The 23093-nt window shown below is 46.1% G+C and overlaps 1 protein-coding gene across 1 annotated transcript in view; it reads right to left on the bottom strand.

Moving 5' to 3' along the window:
• Nucleotides 1–23093, bottom strand: part of MYO1F (myosin IF) — a 60176-nt gene that overhangs the window by 19470 nt on the left and 17613 nt on the right. The window contains exons 5-13 of the mRNA XM_063147111.1: nucleotides 18578–18665; nucleotides 14894–14983; nucleotides 14003–14134; nucleotides 13172–13306; nucleotides 8333–8465; nucleotides 4428–4624; nucleotides 3118–3198; nucleotides 1840–1926; nucleotides 119–205 (exon numbers count right to left, since the gene is read on the bottom strand). Coding sequence (XP_063003181.1) covers nucleotides 119–205; nucleotides 1840–1926; nucleotides 3118–3198; nucleotides 4428–4624; nucleotides 8333–8465; nucleotides 13172–13306; nucleotides 14003–14134; nucleotides 14894–14983; nucleotides 18578–18665 — 1030 coding nt within the window. The remainder of the gene's footprint in view (nucleotides 1–118; nucleotides 206–1839; nucleotides 1927–3117; nucleotides 3199–4427; nucleotides 4625–8332; nucleotides 8466–13171; nucleotides 13307–14002; nucleotides 14135–14893; nucleotides 14984–18577; nucleotides 18666–23093) is intronic.

Here is a 23093-nt window from a genome sequence, read left to right on the forward strand (position 1 = left end):
GATTAGTAATGAACGGGTACGATTCTCAAACTTTAAGAATATCTCCAGTCTTACGTTGGGTTCATTCTGAATTTTGCGGAGTTTGTTTTTAACCTTCCCCAATCAGTGCCTTCCTTACCAGTTTGTTTTCAATGAGATCACAGACCACTTTGTTGTTGAAATATTCTATCGCAGTCCATTTGATCCCCTCTTGCACGTACTCTTCCTAAGTCGAAAGTCAAAAAGAAGCGAGGTGAAAATGTGGGTTTGAAGGGAAGGAAGAATGAAGAGGGTGGGCGGGGGGAGACAGAAAGACGGAAAAAGAATGGAAGGAAGGAAAGGAAAGGAAAGGAAAGGAAAGGAAAGAAAGGATGGAATTCGAGGGAAGAGTTAAGGACCCTATCTGTTGAAGCAGATGCAATGGATCTGTGGATCACTCATATGAAGTTGTCTTACACCGGGATTTGTTTCAAAGGAAAAAGGTGTAATGTCTAACCCTACTTGCCCCTGTTTTGGGAGAAGGTGTTTCAGGTCATCAATCAGAATCAGATTCAGGACTAGAAGATGCAGCGCCAGACATCAGACAGCCTGGACCAGTGGGGGAGGAAGCTCTCATGGGTGATTCCCCAGCTGGAAGTCAGCCCCCTCCAGAGCTTATCTCCTCAAGGCCAAATCCTACACACTCAGTGGGAAGTGAGTGTGCTTCCGGGGGCGAGTGTTCCGAGACATTAACTGATGCTAGGATTTGCCGGAAGCTAAAACGCACAGCACGTAAAGAAGCCATGAGAAAGTCGGAGATATTATTCTTCCTCATTATGACGCCACTAAGTTTACAGAAGGAGCCACGGCTACACAATTAGAAAGAAACTCACCAGGGTTTATCACCATATCATTCTCGTTTCCTTATCAGCTTGTGGCTCCTTCTGTAAACTTAGTGGCGTCATACTGAGGAAGAATCTTCGAAACAGCAATTAGTACCGGACTACTGTTTATATAAAAGACGCTTCATGTTGAATAGTTCACCATATGTATATTAGATTGTTGATATTGCAGGCTTTGTTGTGAATGTTAGTGTGAACATCTTATAAATATTGTTGATGTGCCTGTTCTTTATACATTTGTAAAATTTCTGAATTATTCATCTATGTAAGTTGTTTTGACGTCGTTGTGGTTTGAGTGTTACCACTCTTATTATACTGTTGTTGTTTCCAAACCACAGCCTTCTATTTTCCTCATCTAGAAAAACCGCCACGAGCGAGAAAAGAGATAATAATAATAATATAAATATTGCAATTAAAGGCACAATCCAATACATGTCTAGACAGACAAAAGTCCTACAATTCCCCAGCATGCTGGCTGGGGATTGCTTGGAATTGGAGGATTTTTGTCTGTCTACACATGCATCAGATTGTGCCCTAATTAATGAGTGAATAGCTTGTCAGGCCACTTGTTCACCTTCGTCCAGTGCTGTCTACTGCGAGGGGCATTGACTCTCAAGGTCTCTGGCCATTCCCCTAAAGACCAAGTATGTTTCTAGTCCTCATGGTTCTATTGTAAATAAATGGCTGATTTCAACAGGATGTCTTGATTGTTATGAACCCGAGACGCTGAGGATTTAATCTGGGATTTGGGCATGCAGACCCAGTGCCCTACTGCTCAGTTGAGGACGTTCCCTCAAGTATCCATACCCTTCACAGCTCTTGGGGTCAGAGTGGAACCTTTACACCCACCCACAACAGAGCAACATAACATTGCCGTTCCAATTAGTGACAGGGGGAAGAGATCCAGTAGATTGACCCACCCCAGCCCCTGCAAAGGAAACGCTCAAGGCTCTGTCCCGTTTCCGTAAGCTGGCCTCACCTGCTCTGCTTTGAGGGTGAGCTCAATGAAGATTTGTTGAAGTTTTTCGTTCACGAAGTTAATGCAGAATTGCTCAAAGCCGTTTCTCTGAACGGTGGCGAGAGAGTTAAGAGATTAAAAAGAAGAAGAAGCAGTTAATTTAGGGATGTTGGTCGAATTCGTTCCTTGTGAATTCCAACACCAACTGGTGCGCAACTCCTGCACTCATGTGTAGTTTGGGGGTGCTCTTGGGTCCAGAGCTGTCACTTGAGGCACAGGTGAACTCAGTGGCAAAGAGCACCTTTTATCAGCTTAGGTTGATATACCAACTACGCCCTTATCTGGACAAAGATAGCCTCGCTACAGTGATCCATGCTCTGATAACCTCTCGCTTGGATTACTGCAATGTGTTATACGTGGGGCTGCCTTTGAAAACGGTCCGGAAGCTTCAGCTGGTACAAAACAGGGCAGCCCGTTTACTAACAGGGACTGGCTGGTGAGATCACATTACGCCAGTCCTTTTCCAGCTTCATTGGCTGCCAGTCCAGGTCCGGGCCCGATTCAAAGTGCTGGTATTAACATTTAAAGCCCTAAACGGTTTGGGGCCAGGTTATTTGAAGGAACGCCTCCTCCCATATGTACCTGCCCGGACCTTAAGATCATCTACAGGGGCCCTTCTCCGTGAGCCCCTGCCAAAGGAAGTGAGGCAGGTGGCTACTAGGAGGAGGGCTTTCTCCACTGTGGCAGCCCGGTTGTGGAACGAGCTCCCCAGAGAGGTCCGCCTGGCGCCTACACTGTATTCCCTCTGTTGCCAGCTGAAGACCTTTTTATTCACTCAGTATTTTAACACTTAATTTTAACTTAAATTTAAATTTTACTGTTTTAACTCTGTATTTTAATCTTATATCAATTTTGCTGCATGGTTTTATCCTGGTTGCGCTTTTTATACTGCATTTCATAATTGTGCTTTTAACCTGTTAGTTGTTTTATTGTCATTTTAATTTTTGTGAACTGCCCAGAGAGCTTCGGCTATTGGGCGGTATAAAAATGTAATAAATAAATAAATAAATAAATATGTGCAGATTGGAACATAGTTCATTGAATTTATTTCTCAGTCAAGCATTGTGCTTTAAATACTTCTGACTCCTACGACATAAAATTACTTCTTTTAGCTTTGATCACTAAATATAAGTCAAATAAACGTGCCGAATCAGATCACTTTCCATTTAGGCCACCCGTTGAAATTCTTCCCAGAATTTCTTCTGGTTCGACATCGACTAGCTCCATATCTAAGCCTACCTGGAATATTTCAAAACCGTAAATATCCAGAACTCCAACACTGTACTCCTCATATGGCTTCCGAATGGCCCTATTGATGGACTAGAAGAAAGGAGACTTATTAGCAGCAAACAAGGTATGAAGTTCAGGATCAGATGGCTGCATGTGTGCTGGCATTCAAAGAACCATAGGCTCAGTTAAGACCACACATTAGTCAACGCAGGGTGAAAACTAGGGATGTGCTCCGCTTCTAATCGGACCAGTGAATTAGAAGCGGAGCACATCCCTAGTTTCCCCTTAAGGTGGAGGCAAAGAGGATTGGGGGGCCGGCGGAGCGTGGCGAAGAGGATCTAGGTGAAGGCGGATCCTTCGCCTTGATCCGGAGCTCCGCCGGAAAGGTAAGTGGGGTTTACCGGGCCCTGCCGCTATCGCTGTCGCCCATGCGGTGACAGCGGCAGGGCCCGGTAACCCCCCTCCTCTCCCTTACCTGCCTCCGTCCGCGGTCCCTCGGCTTCTTCAATTGAGCCCGCGGTTCAACCAGGAAGCCTGGGCCGCTTCCTGGCTGAACCGCAGGCTCAATTGAAGAAGCCGACGGACCGCGGACGGAGGTAAGGCCCCCCTCCCCCTTGATCCCTTACCGTGCTCTGCTGCTGCCACCACACGGGCGGCGACGGCGGCAGGGCCCGGTAACCCCCCCGCCCTCCTCTCCCGGCCTTACCTGGCACCACTCCCCTCCACTGCGGAGCTCCGATTCGGAGCCGGAGCTCCGCGGCGAAGAGGAGCGGAGTATGGGTGGAGCGGCGCAGAGCGGGGGGTCAGTGCACACCCCTAGTGAAAACTCCACTCACGAGTTGAGTTTCTAGGTGGGGGGTGCCCCACACGTGTTCTAACTCCACTGTTGAGCGACTGCGGGCTGCCATGGAATTGAGTAAAATCCATGTTTGATTGACAGTTCCTCCGCCCTCTCTCCTCCCTGGTCCTCCCGATGGTATCCCATCAACCACTGCTGCAAAAAAGAGTTGGCCATATCTATGGCGCAGTTTATCCTGCACCATAGAGTTGGATAAACAGGTTGTCCAATCCCATCAAAATGAACATCCCCCATCTCACTTCAAATTTGGTATTCAACAAGAGACTTAGAAGGGATAACCAGACCCTCAGCTTGTTCAGGGGCCTTGGAGAAAAATCTCCAGGAATTCCAAACGCTCTGCCTGATATGGTGTTCAAAGAACCATAGAGCTGGAAGCGACACACAAGTTGTCACTCTACAGTCACTGTCCAGAAAGGTTTCTATCCCCCAATATGTGCTGGAGCAGAACAAAGCCACTCACCTCCACCAGGAAGTCAAAGACACGGGAGTATAGACCCTTGGCAAGGGCATCGCGGGTGTAGGAAGCTTGCTCTACGTTGAGCGTCACGTTGATGGACTCCGACCGGCCGCCCCATTTGCTGTCCATTTTTCTACTGGTGAGCTTCTCGTTCAGGCGCTCCTTGTCGATACCCAAGAGGTAGGCCGGAAAAGCAAGCACTGGGTTGGGCGAGAAGGAGAAGTCTCCGTTGATGTCTCAAGACAGCATGGCGGAATGTTTGGAACTGTGGAATTCATTCTCATCTTTGACATTTGCACGCGTCCAACGTCCTCCAGGAAGTTCAGGATGAAACAACCTTGTGAAGTAGGTTAGCATGGGCCCAAGAAGGGCCCAAGTTTTGGGGGGGCTGAGTCAGATATTTCAACTCAGCTCTTTCTGGCCTCATGTTGAATTTCCAAGCCCTCCCACTGCCGTGCAAGACAATAAAGAGGTCTGCCAAGTAATCCACAAAGCTTTATTCAACAAATAAACATCTCTTCACACCTGAAGAGAGGTTAAACACTAGGAACTTTCCTCTAGGCTAAAACTTGGCTAACTATATGTTTCATTTATTATTATGGCAACCCTGAATGGGTTTTAGCCAGTTACAAATCAAATACAAAATCAAATCCAACTGATTAAATATAAAGATATAAGACTTGTGTGTATTAACATCCATAGACCTTCTAAAGGATCAGTTATCTATGACCCTGATATGTGGGAGAAGTTAGAATCCCTCATGGACACAATACATTCACAAAATCCACCAAGTGTGTTTATCATTATGGGGGATTTTAATGCTAGGATTGGTGATGGGTGAGAACAGAAAAAAAATGCATTAATTAATGAAGAAATCAAACACCTACCGCCAAAGAAATCTAAGGACAGGATATTCAATGAAGAAGCAGCATCCCTTTTTAGACTAATATATAAATCTAACATACTTATTCTGAATGGCACGGGTCTAGATGATACAACGGCAAACTTTACCTTTACTAACAGAAATGGGGGCAGTGTAATTGATTACTTTTTAGCTGATTTACAAATTGCCCCGTACGTAAAGAACTTTGCGGTAAGGAACCAACCGGAAAGCGACCATCAACCAACGATCCTGGAGCTACAAGGAGCATGGGAGCGAAGGAACAAAAGAACTTCAGAACTGCCTTATGTCCAACATGGTAAACAAAAACTAAGATGGGATAATAAACTGCAAAAACAGGTTTGAGACACACTATATAGTTGGGAGTGGATATCATTAAGAACTATCTTTCTTAGCACAGCTCCCCTAGATAACTATGTGAGACAATTGTCCTTTCAACAAAAGTGAAGGTCTTTTCCCTGAGTCCCTTTAACTTCAAGGAGGATTCGTCTGAAGAAGCCTTTGGCAAGAAGCTAGCCGAGCTGATTGTCTCTTGCCTGCTTTTAGCTCCACTTGTTTGAACCTGCGGCAGTGTCAGGTTCTCTCCTGCAGCACCACCTGGTGGGCGCAGGGTAGTTGCAGGATCCAGGTTCAGACCAGCAAGCACTCCCAGGTGGGCTGATGCAGACCAGCTGGGAGCAGCCAGGGACCGGCTATATAAGAACTGCAATTCCACTCCAGTTTTGCCACAGCAACACAGTCTCCTGTGCCTGCTGCAGTCCATTACTGACTACCTGCAATCCCAGGCCTTTTGCCTTTTGCCTTTTGCCTTTTGCCTTTTGCCTTTTGCCTTTTGCCTTTTGCCTTTTGCCTTTTGCCTTTTGCCTTTTGCCTTTTGCCTTTTGCCTTTTGCCTTTTGCCTTTTGCCTTTTGCCTTTTGCCTTTTGCCTTTTGCCTTTTGCCTTTTGCCTTTTGCCTTTTGCCTTTTGCCTTTTGCCTTTTGCCTTTTGCCTTTTGCCTTTTGCCTTTTGCCTTTTGCCTTTTGCCTTTTGCCTTTTGCCTTTTGCCTTTTGCCTTTTGCCCTGCTTGATCATAGAATAGCAGAGTTGGAAGGGGCCTACAAGGCCATCGAGTCCAACCCCCTGAACTCTGCTTGCTTTTGGACTCCGGACCCTGCTTGCCTCTGGACCTTGCCTTCTTCAGCATCCGAATCTGATTCTGATTGATAGCCTGAAACTCCTTCCCCCACACTAAGGGGAACAGGCCTGATCATGACATCTTAGTCCAGCACTCTACCCACTTCATCATGCAGTATAGCAAGAGATGGCATTTCCAGTGAGCTGAGAACCCAGAATCAAGAGGCAGTGTGGCGTAGTGGTTAGAGTACTAGACTAAGATCAAAGGGACCTGAAACTTAATTTATCGCTCAGGCTGAAAGAGGTTCATCACCTCTGCTGTTAAGCTCTGTAAAGGTTTCCAAAATTTGTGGATGATATTTTTTACTCCCATTTAGATTAGGCATAGACGAACCTGTGGGTTTCACTTTCCCCTGCACTGATATTTTCTAAAAGCTTATGTTCTTTCCATCCCAAATATGAAGAAATCTGCAAATTTTGGTAAATTATTATCAAAAATGAATTGAAACTAAATTCTCACCCATTGTATTATTATCTCTCTTTTATTGCTCATGGTGGTTTTTCTAGATGGACATGATGGGTATTGCTAAGTCATGCTGTCTTTTACTGATTCAGGAATTTCCTGACTATTGAGCATGTTTTTATGACTGCTTTCTGTTTGTTGGTGTAGATGTATTTTGATAGACCCAGTTTCTGAAGGTTTTCTGTGTAGTTTTTTAATGTGACGCCGGTAACTGATGTGACAAACGGAAAAATTGTGACCTTTTCCTGTTGCCATAGTTCTTTAACTTCCATAGCAAGTGGTGTATATTTCCCCTCTCTTTTCCTCTTCCTTTTCTACAACATTTTTTGTCATTACGTATTGCTATGTCAATGAGGTGTGTTTTTCTTTTTCTTTTTATCTATAACCATTATGTCTGGTCAGTTGCAAGGTATTGGTCTTTTCTGTGTGAATTGTTTTGTCCCAGGATATTTTATGAACTGCATTTTCCAAGATAGTTTCGGGTGAGTATGTATAGTAGGGTGCAGGTTGTTTGATGAGGTTGAATTTGATGGCCAGCTGTTGGTGAAGTATTATTTTTGCAGCTGTATTGTGTCTGTTCTATTATTATTATTATTATTATTATTATTATTATTATTATTATCCAACTTTTTTCCTCCTTGAAGAGCCCAAGGTGGCATACATGATCCTCCTCCTCTCCATTTTATCCTCTCCATTTTATCCTCACAACAACCACCCTGTGGGGTAGGTTGGGCTGAGAGTCTGTGACTGGCCCAAAGTCACCCAGTGTCATGTCTAACCCTAATGCCCCTGTGTCGGGAGAAGGTGTTTCAGGTAATCAATCAGAATCAGATTCAGAACTAGAAGACGCAGTGCCAGACACCAGCCAACCTGTACCAGTGGAGGAGGAAGCTCTCACGGGAGAGGCCTCAGCTGGGAGTGGCCCCCCTCCAGAGCTTACCTTTTCAAGGCCAATTCCAACAAGCTCAGTGAAAAGGCAAGAGAGCTTCCGGAGGTGATCATTCTGACGCGCTAACTGATGCTAGGGTCCCCCATAACCGAAAATGCTCAGAGCAGACAGAGGCCATGAGAAAGTCAGAGAGATTACGCCAGAAACTACCACCGCACCAGCAATTTGAAGTTATGGACATTTGAGACGTTAAAGAGACATTTGTTGCTTAAAATAAAGCTTTGTGGATCACTTAGCAAGTTTCCTCATTTCTTGTCCTATTGAAAGCACGAGCAACTGAGAGACATGACACCCAATGGGTTTCGATGGCTGAGTGGGGACTAGAACCCGGTTCTCCTGACTCCCAATCCAACACTCTAGCCACTACACCACACTGCCTCTCATTCCTAGTTGATAGGTTAGCCCGAAGCAATTACTCACAATCTGGACTTTCCACCTGGGCATAGTTGCCTTGTTCCTGGAAGCCAATGTTGCCAAGATGAAGAATACCAGCTATTATCTGTAGGACAAGCTGCTTATCTTGACCTGTGATGCCAATCACATCCATGGCATTCTGCAGAACACAGCCCAGGGCAAAGAAAGTGAAATTGAGAGGAAAAAAAAGAGAGAGAGAGAGAGAGAGAGAGAGAGAGAGAGAGAGAGAATGAGAGAGAGAGAGAGAGAGAGAGAGAGAGAGAGAGAGAGAGAGAGAGAATGAGAGAATTAAAAACATGCATACAAGGAAAACCAGAATGGGTTCTGATGACATGACAACCAACGGTGGGTTAAATATAGCTGTGCACAGTCCCTCAAACTTGCCTCCGAAATGGCCCCGATTCAACTTGGGGCACTTCGGGGAGTGCCTACCTTGCCTCAACACCAAAGCCTAAGCAAGAATCGTCCCCCTTGAAGTGACTCCTTGTCCATATTCTCCATGCCATGCATCATTTTGCACGCCTCTATTCCGTCTCCCTTCAGCCTCCTTTTCTCCAAGCTGAACAATCCCAGCTGTTGTCACCTTCCCTGCTATCATAGAATAGCAGAGTTGGAAGAGGCCTCTAAGGCCATGGAGTCCAACCCCCTGCTCAATGCAGGAATCCACCCTAAATCATCCCTGACAAGTGGTTGTCCAGCTGCCTCTTGAAGGCCTCTAGTGTGGGATTGCCCACAACCTCCCTAGGTCACTGGTTCCATTGTTGTACTGCTCTAACAGTCAGGAAGTTTTTCCTGATGTCCAGCTGGAATCTGGCTTCCTGTAACTTGAGCCCGTTACTCCGTGTCCTGCACTCTGGGAGGATTGAGAAGAGATCCTGGCCCTCCTCTGTGTGACAACCTTTTAAGTATTTGAAGAGTACTCTCATGTCTCCCCTCAATCTTCTATTCTCCAAGTTAAACATGCCCAGTTCTTTCAATCACTCCTCATTTTGCAGAGTTGGGTGGGAGGGAAGAAAGGAACGCCTGCATTGGCCAGTTGAAACTGAAACCCTGATTTGCTCCCCTGATTTGCTCCCTTCCTGCAGGTAATTAAGACTCCAGCCGTGGGTGCGAAGCCGTCAAGCGGAACTCTTTACCTCAGAGGAAGAACCCCAGCCCCGGACCGGTCTTCACTTCTGCTACAGGACATGCTCTCCTGCACTGTTGGGTTATTATTCTGGCAATGCGACTGCCTTAACATACCCTATCTGTCTGCACTTCACTGTGCCTGCCTTCCTGCTTGCTGATACTGGTCTTGGCCAGGCTAGCTCTGGCTAATCCCGTCCTGCGCATGTCTTACTTCCCTGCCTACTTGCTATCTCTCTCCTCAAATCTGTTCCCTATGGCTCGCTCCAATTTCATCTCTCCCAACTTAGTTCCTATTCGGTGTCTCCCCCCTTCCCAGCTGCCTTTCTCGTGTTCCTTATGGAACAGTCGCTCTATTGCTTCCAAGGCCCCTGTCATCCAGGACTTGTTTTTCTCTAGATCTCTCCACCTCCTTGCTCTTACTGAAACCTGGCTTCCTGCCCATGATACCGCCATCTCAGCTGCCCTCTCTCTTGGAGGACTCTCTTTCTCTCACTCGAGTCGCCCAGAGGGTCGAGGTGGTGGTGTGGGTCTTTTATTATCGAGTTTGTGCCAGTTCCAACCTCTTTCCATTCCACCTTCACACTGTTTCTCCTCCTTTGAGGCACATGTGGTGAGACTCTTCGCTCCTCTGCCACTGCGGGTTGCAGTTCTGTACCGCCCCCCTGGCTCATCCTCTAAATTTCTCTCTGATCTCGACTCGTGGCTGTCCTTTCTCCTCTCTGACAACTCTCCTACTCTGATCTTGGGTGACTTCAATATCCATGTAGATGACCTTCACGATGCTGCAGCTCTACGATTTCGCTCCTTATCTTCCTCGTACGATCTGAAGCTCTGGTCTGAAGCTCCCACACATTCCCTTGGACACTGTCTGGATCTTGTCCTCACTCGGAACTGCTCTGTCCTGGACTTTTCTACTGTTGACTTTCCTCTGTCAGATCATCATCTAGTCTCTTTCAATATTACTCACAATCCCCCTCCTTCACGCCCCGCTTCACGCCCTTGTCGTGACCTGCATTCTATCAACTATGAGGCTTTCTCTCAGTCTCTAGCCTCCTCTCTTCCTTCTGTCTTCACAGCCGCCTCCTTGGACTCAGCCGTCTCCTCCTTTAACTCCTCCTTATCTTCAACTCTTGATAATCTTGCTCCATCTACAACTCGGATAGTTCGCCCCTCTCAACCCCAACCGTGGCTCACCTCTTTCCTCCGCTACCTTCGCTCTTGTTCCCGGGCAGCCGAACGCCTGTGCAGTAAGACCAAGGACTGGGCGGACTTTGTCCATTACAAATTTGTTCTCACCTCTTTCTCTTCTGCCATTTCACTGGCCAAACAGCAGCACTACTCAACGTTGATCCAGTCAAATGCCAAGCACCCTCAGCGGCTCTTCACGTCCTTCAATTCTCTTCTGAAGCCTAATCCACCATCTCTCCCTGCCTCTCTGGCTGCCAATGACTTTGCCTCTTTCTTCAATGCTAAAATCCAAACTATTCGCTCCGATCTGGCCAGCTCTGCTCCGCTTCCAGCTCCTTTCCCTCACCTGTCAGTTCCTCCTGCAACTCTCTCAGCGTTCCCTTCGGTCTCTACTGATGAACTGTCTAAAATACTGCGCTCGTCGAAGCCTTCCACTTGTTCCCGTGATCCGATTCCCTCTCGCGTCTTTATTAATCTTATCCCCGCTATCCTCCCGTCCTTGCTTCACATCATTAATTCTTCTCTGTCCTCTGGTTCATTTCCTTCTGCTTTTAAACATGCTACAGTCTCTCCCATTCTCAAAAAACCCACTCTTGATCGACTATCTCTGTCTAACTACCGACCTGTCTCTCTGTTGCCCTTTGTCTCAAAGATCCTGGAACGTGTGGTCTACTCTCGTTCTCTTGACTTTCTCTCTAGTAACTCTGCTCTGGATCCCTTTCAATCTGAATTCTGTCCTTTGCATTCCACTGAAACAGCCCTTACCAAGATCACCAATGATCTTCTTACTGCCAAGTCTAAAGGCCATTATTCCGTTCTTATTCTCCTTGATCTAACTGCAGCCTTTGACACGGTTGATCACGATCTTCTCTTAGATTCCCTCCATGACCTTGGACTCTGTGGCTCTGTCTATAACTGGTTCGCCTCCTATCTAGAGGGTCGCTCTTTCAGCGTGTCGGCTAACGGCAGCTCGTCCTCCTCCTTTCCCCTTTCAGTAGGGGTTCCGCAAGGCTCGGTGCTTGGCCCGCTGCTGTTTTCTCTATACATGCTGCCCTTGGGTAAACTTATTCAATCTCATGGCCTCCAATATCACCTGTATGCCGATGACACACAACTATATCTCTCATCTCCGGAACTTTCTCCTGATGTCCACGATCGTATCTCGGCATGTCTTTCAGATATCTCAGCCTGGCTGCTTCATCGTCATTTGAAACTTAATATGGCAAAAACTGAACTGCTTGTTTTTCCTCCTAAACCTTCTCCTCACCTCTCATTCTCTCTTACTGTCAACGATGTCATGCTTACTCCGGTCAAGGAAGCTCGTAGTCTTGGCTTTATATTTGATTCCTCACTTTCCTTTACTCCTCATATCGAGGCAGTAGCTAAATCCTATCGCTTCTTCCTGTATAATATTGCCAAGATTTGGCCATTTTTGTCTGTCTCTTCTGCCAAGACTCTCGTTCACGCACTGGTTATCTCTCGGTTGGACTACTGCAACCTTCTTCTCTCTGGCCTTCCTTCATCTCACACCAGTCCACTGGTCTCTGTCCACCACTCTGCCGCTAAGATCATCTTCTTGGCCCGCCGCTCTGACCATGTCACTCCACTTCTGAAATCTCTTCATTGGCTTCCAATTCACTCCAGAATCCAATATAAACTTCTCCTGCTGACCTTCAAAGCTCTTCACGGTCTAGCTCCTGCCTATCTCTCCTCTCTCATCTCACACTATTGCCCCGCTCGTGCTCTCCGCTCCTCTGATGCCATGCTTCTCGCCTGCCCCAGGACCTCCACTTCCCTTACTCGGCTTCGTCCTTTTTCTTCTGCTGCCCCTTACGCCTGGAACGCTCTTCCAGAACACTTGAGAACTACAAACTCAATCACAGCTTTTAAAACTCAGCTAAAAACTTTTCTTTTCCCTATAGCTTTTAAATATTGAGTTTGTTCTAACTCTATACTGTTAGCTTCACCCTACCCGGTGCCTGGTTACACTTCCCTGTGCCTGTTTGCATTCTCCTTCCCTCTTTATTGTTTACTACAACTTTATTAGATTGTAAGCCTATGTGGCAGGGTCTTGCTATTTACTGTGTTATCTGTACAGCACCATGTACATTGATGGTGCTATATAAATAAATAAATAATAATAATAATAATAATCATAGGGCTTTGTTTCCAGACCCCTGATCATCCCGGTTGCTCTCCTCTGAACACGCTCCAGCTTGTCTGCATCCTTCTTGAATTGTGGAGCCTAGAACTGGACGCAATACTCGAGATGAGGCCTAACCAGGGCCAAATAGAGAGGAACCAGTACATCACGCAATTTGGAAGCTATACTTCTATTAATGCAGCCCCAAATAGCATTTGCCTTTCTTGCAGCCGCATCGCACAGTTGGCTCATATTCAGCTTGTGATCTACAACAATTCCAAGATCCTTAGGGGAGATGCTCCAGCCCTTACAGAGAATTAATGTACTGGAGCATGAATTTCAGGTGCAAACAGTGCTTGACCTCACTGCCGATTACGGCCGCTCACCATGGTCTCGCTGAAGTCGCTCCGATCGTCCGTGCCGTCCACTTTGTACGTGTCCGATTGGCTCAGGTAATAATAATAGTCTGGGGTCATAACCCCCAGGTTGTGTTTCTGGTCTTGTGAAGCACCTTCTATGAGCTGTGAAAGCAAGAAGTCATGGGGGGGGGGAAAGAGAAGTTGCACAATGACACAAACTCTTGGCACACTGGCAAAAGTTTGCCTGAACATCCCAAATGGCCTTGCTGTGAGAGGATTGAGGGAACGATAATATTCTGTGCGCACCGAAGGTCAACGAAAATGGGGATTGACATATCACAGACTCACAGAATAGTAGAGTTGGAAGGGGCCTCTAAGGCCATCGAGTCCAACCCCCTGCTCAATGCAGGAATCCACCCTAAAGCATCCCTGACAGATGGCTGTCCAGCTGCCTCTTGAAGGCCTCCAGTGTGGGAGAGACCACAACCTCCCTAGGTCACTGGTTCCATTGTCAAACTACTCTAACAGTCAGGAAGTTTTTCCTGATGTCCAGCTGGAATCAAAGGCTAGACTTAGAAAGAAGCCTTAGATTATCAGAGCCTCCTGCGCCACACCCAAGGCTCAGCTGCTGTCTATTACATGCCTTGCTCCTACGGGTTTCCCTCCTTTTGAGGAGTCCTTCTCCAGAATCTGGTGCTTCTTCTTAAGGGGGTATTGCTGTAGAACCCTTAACAGCTCCAGGACACTCATAAATGCCCAACCATGCCTATGGCTGGCCATGCAGCTGGCGCATCGTGGCACATGCCAGGTGCATAATCGTCCCCTTGAGGACACCACATATCCCTTCAGCTCCATTACCTGGTAATAGATGTGGAAGTTCCTTTCGCCCTCGTTTTGGCTCACCACCCGGGATTTTTCCAGCAGGAAGTTGGAGATCTTCCCCCCGTCTGGCTCACCCCCACGGCTGAACTGGATCTCAAAGTATTTCCCCTGGCGGGAGGCACAGCAGATTGGGTAGGCAAATCAGCGAGACAGTTTGATCAACGCAAGGGGTTAGGGTGCAGGAATCAGAAATCAACACCCCAGAATCTCCTGCATTGAGGCTTTTGGGTGCCTTTCTTGGGGCATATAGTCATAAGAGCATACGAACTTAAGAAGTGCCCTGCTGGATCAGACCAAGGGTCCATCTAGTCCAGCACTCTGTTGTCAGTGGCCAACCAGCCATCGGCCAGGGATGAACAAGCAGGACATGGTGCAACAGCACCCTCCCATCCATGTTCCCCAGCAATTGGTGCACACAGGCTTACTGCCTTGAATACTGGAGATAGCACCCAACCATCAGGGCTAGTAGCCATGGATAGCCTTCTTCTTCAGAAATTCATTCAACTCCCTTTTAAAGCCATCCAAATTGGAGGCCATCACCACATCTTGTGGTAGTGAGTTCCATAATTTCTCTATGCCCTGTGCCAAGAAGTCCTTCCTTTCATCTGTCCTGAATCTCCCACCCACCAGCTTCATGGGATGACCCTGTTGGGTTCTACTATTATGGGAGAAGGAGAAAAATGACTCCCTCTCCACCTTCTCCACACCAGGTGTAATCTTGTCCTTTCTATTTAAAGGGATGCAGAACCTTGTCATGCTGAAAAGAAGTGGATTTCTGAGCAATGGTCATCCCTAGCCCTGAGATCTATTGACAGAGGGCAGGTTCGTAATATTTTAATATGGGGAAAAAAGCCCACAAAGACTTACAAATCGGCTGGAGTTGTTGTTTCTGACCGTCTTGGCATTGCCAAAGGCTTCGAGTAACGGATTGGACTGCAGAATGATGTCTTTGACATGCTAAAAGGAAGAGAAACACAGAAACATTGGCAGGAGAGAGCCAAGGGGGAGTGAATGTGTGTTGTTATTGTTACTATTACATTATATCCTGTCTTTTTTCTTATTGTAAGGAACCCAAGGTGACATACATAATCCTCCTCCTCTCAATTTTATTCTCACAACAACAACCCTGTGAGGTAAGCGAAGTTGAAAGTGGGTTTCCATGCTGGGAATTGTAGGACTTCTGTCTGTCTAAACATGCATCAGATCGTCCCTTTAACTGGCAATATTTATATTGGGCAACCAGGATGACCAGGGATCTGGAAACAAAGCCCTATGAAGAGAGACTGAAAGAACTGGGCCTGTTTAGCCTGGAGAAGAGAAGATTGAGGGGAGACATGATAGCTCTCTTCAAATACTTAAAAGGTTGTCACACAGAGGAGGGCCAGGATCTCTTCTCGATCCTCCCAGAGTGCAGGACACGGAATAACGGGCTCAAGTTAAAGGAAGCCAAATTCCAGCTGGACATCAGGAAAAACTTCGTGACTGTTAGAGCAGTACGACAATGGAATCAGTTGCCTGGTGAAGTTGTGGCCTCTCCCACACTAGAGGCCTTCAAGAGGCAGCTGGACAACCAGGGATGCTTTAGGGTGGATTCCTGCATTGAGCAGGGGGTTGGACTCGATGGCCTTGTAGGCCCCTTCCAACTCTGCTATTCTATGATTCTATGATATACTTCTTCATCCTCTTCATCATCTTTATCAGTATTATCTCTCTTTTCTTGCCCATGGCAGTTTTTCTAAATGAACATGACGGGCTTTGCCAAGTCCTGCTGCCTTTTACTGATACAGGAATTTCCTGACAATTGAGCTTGTTTTAAGTATGACTACTTTCTGGGTGTTGGTGTGGATGTATTTTGATAAGTCCAGTTTCTGAAGGTTTTCTGTATAGTTTTCTTTGATGTGATGCCAGTGACTGATGAAACTGAATGATTTTGACTTTTTCCTGTTGCCAAAGTTCTTTAACTTTCCTCTCCTTTCCTCTTCCTTTTCTACAACATTTTTGTCATTAGGTATTGCTATGTCAATGAGGTACCTGTGTTTTTCTTTTTTGGCTGTAACAGTTATGTCTGGTCTTTTGAAAGGTATTGTCTTGTTTGAATGAATTGCTCTGACCCAGTATATTTTATGATCTGCATTTTCTAAGATTTTTGCGGGTGAGTATGTATAGTATGATGTAGATTGTTTGATGAGGTTGAATTTGATGGCCAGTTGTTGGTGAATTATTATTTTTGCAGCTGTCTGTATAGTCCATTTCTGCCAGAATTTTACATCATCCTGTTACATGGCCAGTTGATGATGATGATGATGATTATATGCTGCTTTTCTTCTTCTTGTGATGAACCAAAGGCTAGGCTTATATGATCCTTTTCTTCTCTTCATTTATCCTCACAACAACCCTGTGAGGTAGGTTAGGCTGAAACTCAAGGACTGGTCCAAAGTCACCCAGGGAGCTCCATGACTGAGTTTGGACTAGAACCCAGATCAACTGAGTCCCACTCTAACCACTGCACCACCACGCTGGCTCTCTTGAGATGTCTGGACACCTCTTCGAATCTGCCAGTGCCCCCATTTCCAGGATAGGGTCTACCTGATACCTATCCTATCCCCCCTGCTTAAAAAACCGCAGCCCCTGCAGCCCATTTCCAGGCAGCTGAAACCAACCCCACTTCCAATTTCCCACAATGCCACTCACTTGTAGCTGTTCTGGGGCATTGTGGGACATTTAAAGGGTGGTTAGAACCACTTGTCCTGCACCGCTTGGATAGGGTGACCCTATGAAAAGGAGGACAGGGCTCCTGCAACTTTAACAGTTGTATTGAAAGGGGGGAATTTCAGCAGGTGTCCTTTGTATGCATGCAGCACCTGGTGAAATTCCCTCTTCATTACAACAGTGAAAGCTGCAAGAGCTATACTAGAGGGACCAGATACAAAAGAGGGCAAGGCTTCTGCAGCTTGAACTGTAGAGATGAAGAGGGAATTTCACCAGGTGCTGCCTGCATACAAAGCACACCTGCTGAAATTTCCCCCTTTCAATACAACTGTCAAAGATGCAGGAGCCCTGTCCTCCTTTTCATAGGGTCACCCTACCACTGACAGAAGAGGGTCCACACCGCAGGACACTTCACCCAGAGCTCCCTGAAGTGGGCCACAACTTATCTCTCAAGCATCTACACACACACACACACATCTGCATCATGTAATCATCAAAATGAATCTCTCGGTAAAGTCTGAACCACCTCTTAAAAAGGGAAGACACTCTTGTTCAAGTTAATACATGGGTGTAGAACTCACAGCCTGTGGGCCTCATTTAGCCAGCTGGGCTCCGTAGTTTGGTTTACAGAGCCTCCTGGGGTTCTTCCCAGGGGTAGGGCTTTCAACTCCAAGCTCTGATCCATGGAATCAGGAATCCCATTCTGGAGATCTGGGTCCTCAGAGGAGAGTTCTGTAGTTCCATCCCCATAAGAAGAGGGCAACACTGCTTCAGAGGCTGAGTGACCCCCTAGTCCCAGAGAGTGCCATCGTCTTAAGAGGCAAATCAGCAATGCCCCCTTAAGAAGAAGCACCTGATTCTGGAGAAGGACTCCTCAAAAGGAGGGAAACCCGTAGGAGCAAGGCATGTAATGGACAGCAGCTGAGCCTCGGGTGTGGTGCAGGAGGCTCTGATTATCTAAGGCTTCTTTCTAAGTCTAGCCTTTGATTCTGGCTGGACATCAGGAAAAACTTCCTGACTGTTAGAGTAGTTTGACAATGGGACCAGTTACCTAGGGAGGTTGTGGTCTCTCCCACACTGGAGGCCTTTAAGAGGCAGCTGGACAGCCATCTGTCAGGGATGCTTTAGGGTGGATTCCTGTATTGAGAAGGGGGTTCAACTGGATGGCCTTATAGGCCCCTTCAAACTCTACTATTCTGTGATTCTATGATGCAATGGTATTTCTTTAGCTCCTTGTGCCTAGTGGCTTGTTTCCCTGATGCTTATTCATGTTTGGACCTCTGTGTTATCAGTCTTTGGCATTCCGCTTGATGCTGCCTTCTTGATTTTGGTTCTGCTCGACAGAGATCCTGTGCATTTGACTACAGTTACTCCTCTCTGGATAAAGCCCTGTTTACCTGGTTAAACTGTACTTCACTTTGACTCGCTTGCCATTTTTATTGTAATCAGCTCTGTGTTTTGCCCTAACTAGTTTCAAAGAACCGAAACTAGTTAGGGCAGGACAGTTGTTTTTGTTTTTTTAAACCCAATTCTTACATTTTTAGGATTAGAATTATAAACATAAAATGAGCTACCCTACACCAGCTGTCCCCAGCTGGGTGCCTTCCAGATGCTTTGGACTATAACTCCCACCATCCTCATGGTGGTTGGGGATGATAGGGGTCGTAGTCCCACAGAGCTGGAAGGCTGCCCTGAACTCACAGTGACATACCTGAGACTGTTCAAAAAGCTGCTTCTCTTCTCTGAAGATTAAAACCCAAGAGGAAAGCATAGAATCAAATATGAAACCAGGAGGGCGGGTTAGCAAGAATATGACCCAAGTGCTTTGCCCCCGAGACGTACCTGTACTTTTTCCCCACCTCCTGACACTTTGGAAATGTATCCCATGATGTATTTCGCTGCCACGGTTTTCCCAGCACCGCTTTCACCACTGAAAAGACACACATGTGCAACAAGGAGGGGCAAAAAATGGGAAAAAAAAGGATGAACTTAGAAAGCAGGAGGACAGCAAGGCTTCATCACAGCTAGGGTGCCACAGTCTTGCTCCATAGGGCCCCAATCCTCAGGTTTTCACCCCCAAAGAAAACCTTCAATACCTCCAGCTGGAGGTCGCTGGATATTTGTACAATGTTTCCTGCTCACTCAAATATCTTCACTCATTCTCCCTCCATGGATACCCAGAGAGCTCCAACAACCTGAAATGCCTCTGCCCCATAAAGTTGGAGTCCTCTTCCCAATCTCTATATGAAGTTAGGTGGGTGGCTACTAGGAGCAGGGCCTTCTCTGCTGTGGCACCCTGGCTTGGAATGAGCTCCCTAGAGAGGTTCACCTACCACCTACGTTATACTCCTTTCAACAGCTTGTTTACCATGACCTCTTCAATTACTTAAAAGGTTGTCGCACAGAGGAGGGCCAGGATCTCTTCTCGGTCCTCCCAGAGTGCAGGAGACGGAATAACAGGCTCAAGTTACAGGAAGCCAGATTCCGGCTGGACATCAGGAAAAACGTTCCTTCTCCTCTAGGAATTAATCTTACCCCCATCCCTTGGCCGTGTTTTCCATGAAGTCCTGCCTGGTCTGTGCCGATCAGGAAGCCAGATTCCGGCTGGACATCAGGAAAAACTTCCTGACTGTTACAGCAGTACGACAATGGAACCAGTGACCTAGGGAGGTGGTGGGCTCTCCCACACTAGAGGCTTTCAAGAGGCAGCTGGGCAGCCACCTGTCAGGTATGCTTTAAGGAGGATTCCTGCATTGAGCAGGGGGTTGGACTGGATGGCCTTATAGGCCCCTTCCAACTCTACTATTCTATGATTCTATGACCCAAATGCGCATATTTGCATTTCAGGACAAATGACACAGCCGGCCATTCGCCGGGTTCTTAACCGCAATCATGCGCATATTCATATTCGTGATTTACCGCAACTTTTGATCAACGTACAAGTTTGCACCGCATCATAGTTATGTGTCCACGGGGGAGTTAAATCACATTTTGACACGTGGGCAGAGCTTTGAGGGCAGGACAAAACGATTGGCTGATTCCCCACCTTCCCACCTATCGCGTCCTCTGGCTGCCTCATTCATTCCCGCCGTTTTAATGTTGAATTAAAATGGAGCTTTTAAAATTAAAACAAAGAGGGGGGAACAGGCAGCGAGAGAGAGGAGACGTGTTCAATCCCCTGCTCACATCCTCCTCTGCTGCCTCGTTCCTTTCCACGCTCGCTTTTCCTCTTCTATGAATCTGTGGAGCTCCGCAGATAAAATTTATAGCTTGCCTCGTCTATACTCCGTAGCCTTGTAGGTGCACATATGTGCATTAATAAGTGTACTACAAAAATAAATAAATGCAGGAGATAAATTGCTGTGGCTCACAGCATCACAGCAGTGTGATGCTCGTTGGCTAGATTTGAATCAACTAAAATTCAGGTTAAAATTAAATGAGAAGCAAACCTGCTGTCATATAGACAGAGACCAGGTGAAGGCCTTTTTTTACTTTCTCAGTATTTTAACAGTTTACCTTCTTACTCTTTTAACTTTGCTGTTTTAAATCTGTATTTTAAATACAGATTTATCCCGATTGTGTTTTTATATTATACCATTAGATTGTAGTTTGTTTTAGATGTTGAATTGTACTTGAGGGTTTTAATTTTTGTGAACTGCCCAGAGAGCTTCGGCTAGTTGGTGGTAGATGGGGTGACCATGGGGTGAAAAGGAGGACAGGGCTCCTGTCTCTTTAACAGTTGTATTGAAAAGGGAATTTCAGCAGGTGTCATTTGTATATATGGAGAACCTCATGAAATTTCCTCTTCAACACAACAGTTAAAGCTGAAGGTGCCCTGCCCTCTTTTAAATCTGGTCACTCTAGTATAGCTCCTGGAGCTTTCACTGTTGTGATGAAGAGGGAATTTCACCAGGTGCTGCATGCATACAAATGACACCTGCTGAAATTCCCTTTTCAATACAACTGTTAAAGATACAGGAGCCCGGTCCTCCTTTTCCTATGGTCACCCTAGTGGTAGAGATATGCAATAAACATATGAATTAATATAGCTCTCAAGTTCTCCCACATAGCTCCACCCATTCTCCCTTGCTGCCCCTTCTGCCTGTAGTCTTTCCCCAAAACTCAACAGAATTTCTGCTCCCTTAAACAGCTCCACCTGTTCTCCTTGGCTGGCCCATATGCCTGGAACACCTTGCTCCACCAAAACAGGAGAATTGAACCTCTTTCAGGATGGGAGCCCAAATCCCATTTTGGAGAAATCCTTGGGGGCCACATTCCAGTGGTGGGCATGGCCAAAGGCATAAGGGGCAAGGCCAAAATACTGGGGTGACCCTATGGAAAGGAGGACAGGGGTGCTGTATCTTTAACAGCTGTATAGAGAAGGGAATTTCAGCTGGTGCCATTTGTAGGCGCGCAGCACCTGGTGAAATCCCCTCTTCATCGCAACAGTTAAAGCTGCAGGAACCCTGCCCTCCTTTGTCACTCTAGCATAGTATTCTGCAGGAGCTAGACTAGTGATCAGATACAAAAGAGGACAGCATGTGTGAACAGGGCAAGAAATTCAACTTAAGCTGGTGGTGGTGGATGTATTACTGAACTTTACAAGCATAAAAGGGGAAATTACTCCAATATCCTGCAACTAATCTGTGGCAATGATTTCGTCAGGGGATGATGAGGGCGGAGGAGAGAAACTAAAAAGTTTGTGGTTCTCTGTTGAATATGGTTGCTGTCTTTTTTGCTGGCAGGACTCCATTATTATTAATGTGAAGAAAAACTATGTGAAGAACTTCCTTTTATCTGCCCTGAATCTTTCACTTTTATTATTATTTCAGATTTACATACCACTTTCCACAGAGTGATTAAGCAGTGGATTTTTTTCTTTTTTAAAGAGATCCCTCAAGACTACGACTCCTATCTCCCTGCAGGCAATCTGAGCTGTGCTGGCTGGGGTTTATGGGGACTGTAGTCCAAAGATCTAGAGGGAACCATGTTGTTGGAGGGTGATTTACAAGACAGAGAAAAAGCTGTATGTTGCTATGAAAACGCTCCTTCCGAAAGTGAGTGAATGCTGTCACTTCTGCAAAGTTCCCCATTTGTAGTTTATGTTGATAGATTTCTTATAAAGCCAGTGGTTTTTTGTAAATGAGGCAAATTTCCATATATATATTTTTAACACACGGCGCAGAGTTAATCTTGCTAGCACAAAATGTAGCGATGGCCACCAGATTTGGATGGCTTTCAAAGGGTTCGGACCTGTGAGTAGGTGACAATTGAGCATGTTTCAAGTATGACTGCTTTCTAGATGTTGATGTGGATGTATTTTGGTAGGCCCATTTTCTGAAGGTTTTCTGTGTAGTTTTTGGATGTGATGCCAGTAGACTAATGGAATAATTGTGACCTTTTCCTGCTGCCCTAGTTCTTTAACTTCCATAGCCAGTGGCGTATATTTCTCTCTCTTTCCCACAACATTTTTGTCATTAGGTATTGCTATGTCAATGAGGTAAGTGGTTTCCCCCCTTTTTTGTCTATTTATTTATTAAAACATTTGTATCCCGCACTGTATCACTGGGATCTCAGGGCGTTGTTATGTCTATAACGGTTATCTCTGGTCAGTTGCAGAATATTGTATCATCATCATCATTGTGTTTATTAGGGTGACCATATGAAAAGGAGGACTGGGCTCCTGTACCTTTAATAGTTGTGTTGAAAAGGGAATTTCAGCAGGTGTCATTTGTACACATGGAGAACCTGGTGAAATTCCCTCTTCATCACAGCAGTTAAAGCTGCAAGAGCTATACTGCAGCTATACTGTGACCAAATTTAAAAGAGGGCAGGGCACCTGCAGCTTTAACTGTTGTGATGAAGAGGAAATTGCACCAGGTGCTGCATGCATACAAATGACACCTGCTGAAATTCCCTTTTCAACACAACTGTTAAAGATACAGGAGCCCTGTCCTCCTTTTCCTATGGTCACCCTATGTTTATCCTGCCTTTTCCCCTCTTGTGAGGAACTCAAAGAAATTTACATAGTCTTCCTTCTCTCCATTTTATCCTCACAACTGCCCTGTGAGGTAGGTTAAGCTGTGAATCAGTGACTGGCTCAAAGTCACCCAGGCAGCTTCATGGCCTAACAGGGTGTAGAACCAGGTTCTCCCAAGTCCTAGTCCAGCACTCTAACCACTACTCAATACTGCCTCTCCAAGTTATAGCCCTAGGTCTCCAACACGGTGCCTCTTCTAGAACCGACCACATTCCCTGCGTCATATTTTACTTTACCTCTTACAGGTTTAATGGGAAGGCTGTAAAGTGAAATGCTGTCCTCTACCTTGGTTTGGGTTCTAAAAAGTGGTTTCATGTT

Source organism: Elgaria multicarinata, chromosome 23 (genome assembly GCF_023053635.1).
Source record: "Elgaria multicarinata webbii isolate HBS135686 ecotype San Diego chromosome 23, rElgMul1.1.pri, whole genome shotgun sequence".
NCBI classification, from domain to species: Eukaryota; Metazoa; Chordata; class Lepidosauria; order Squamata; family Anguidae; genus Elgaria; species Elgaria multicarinata.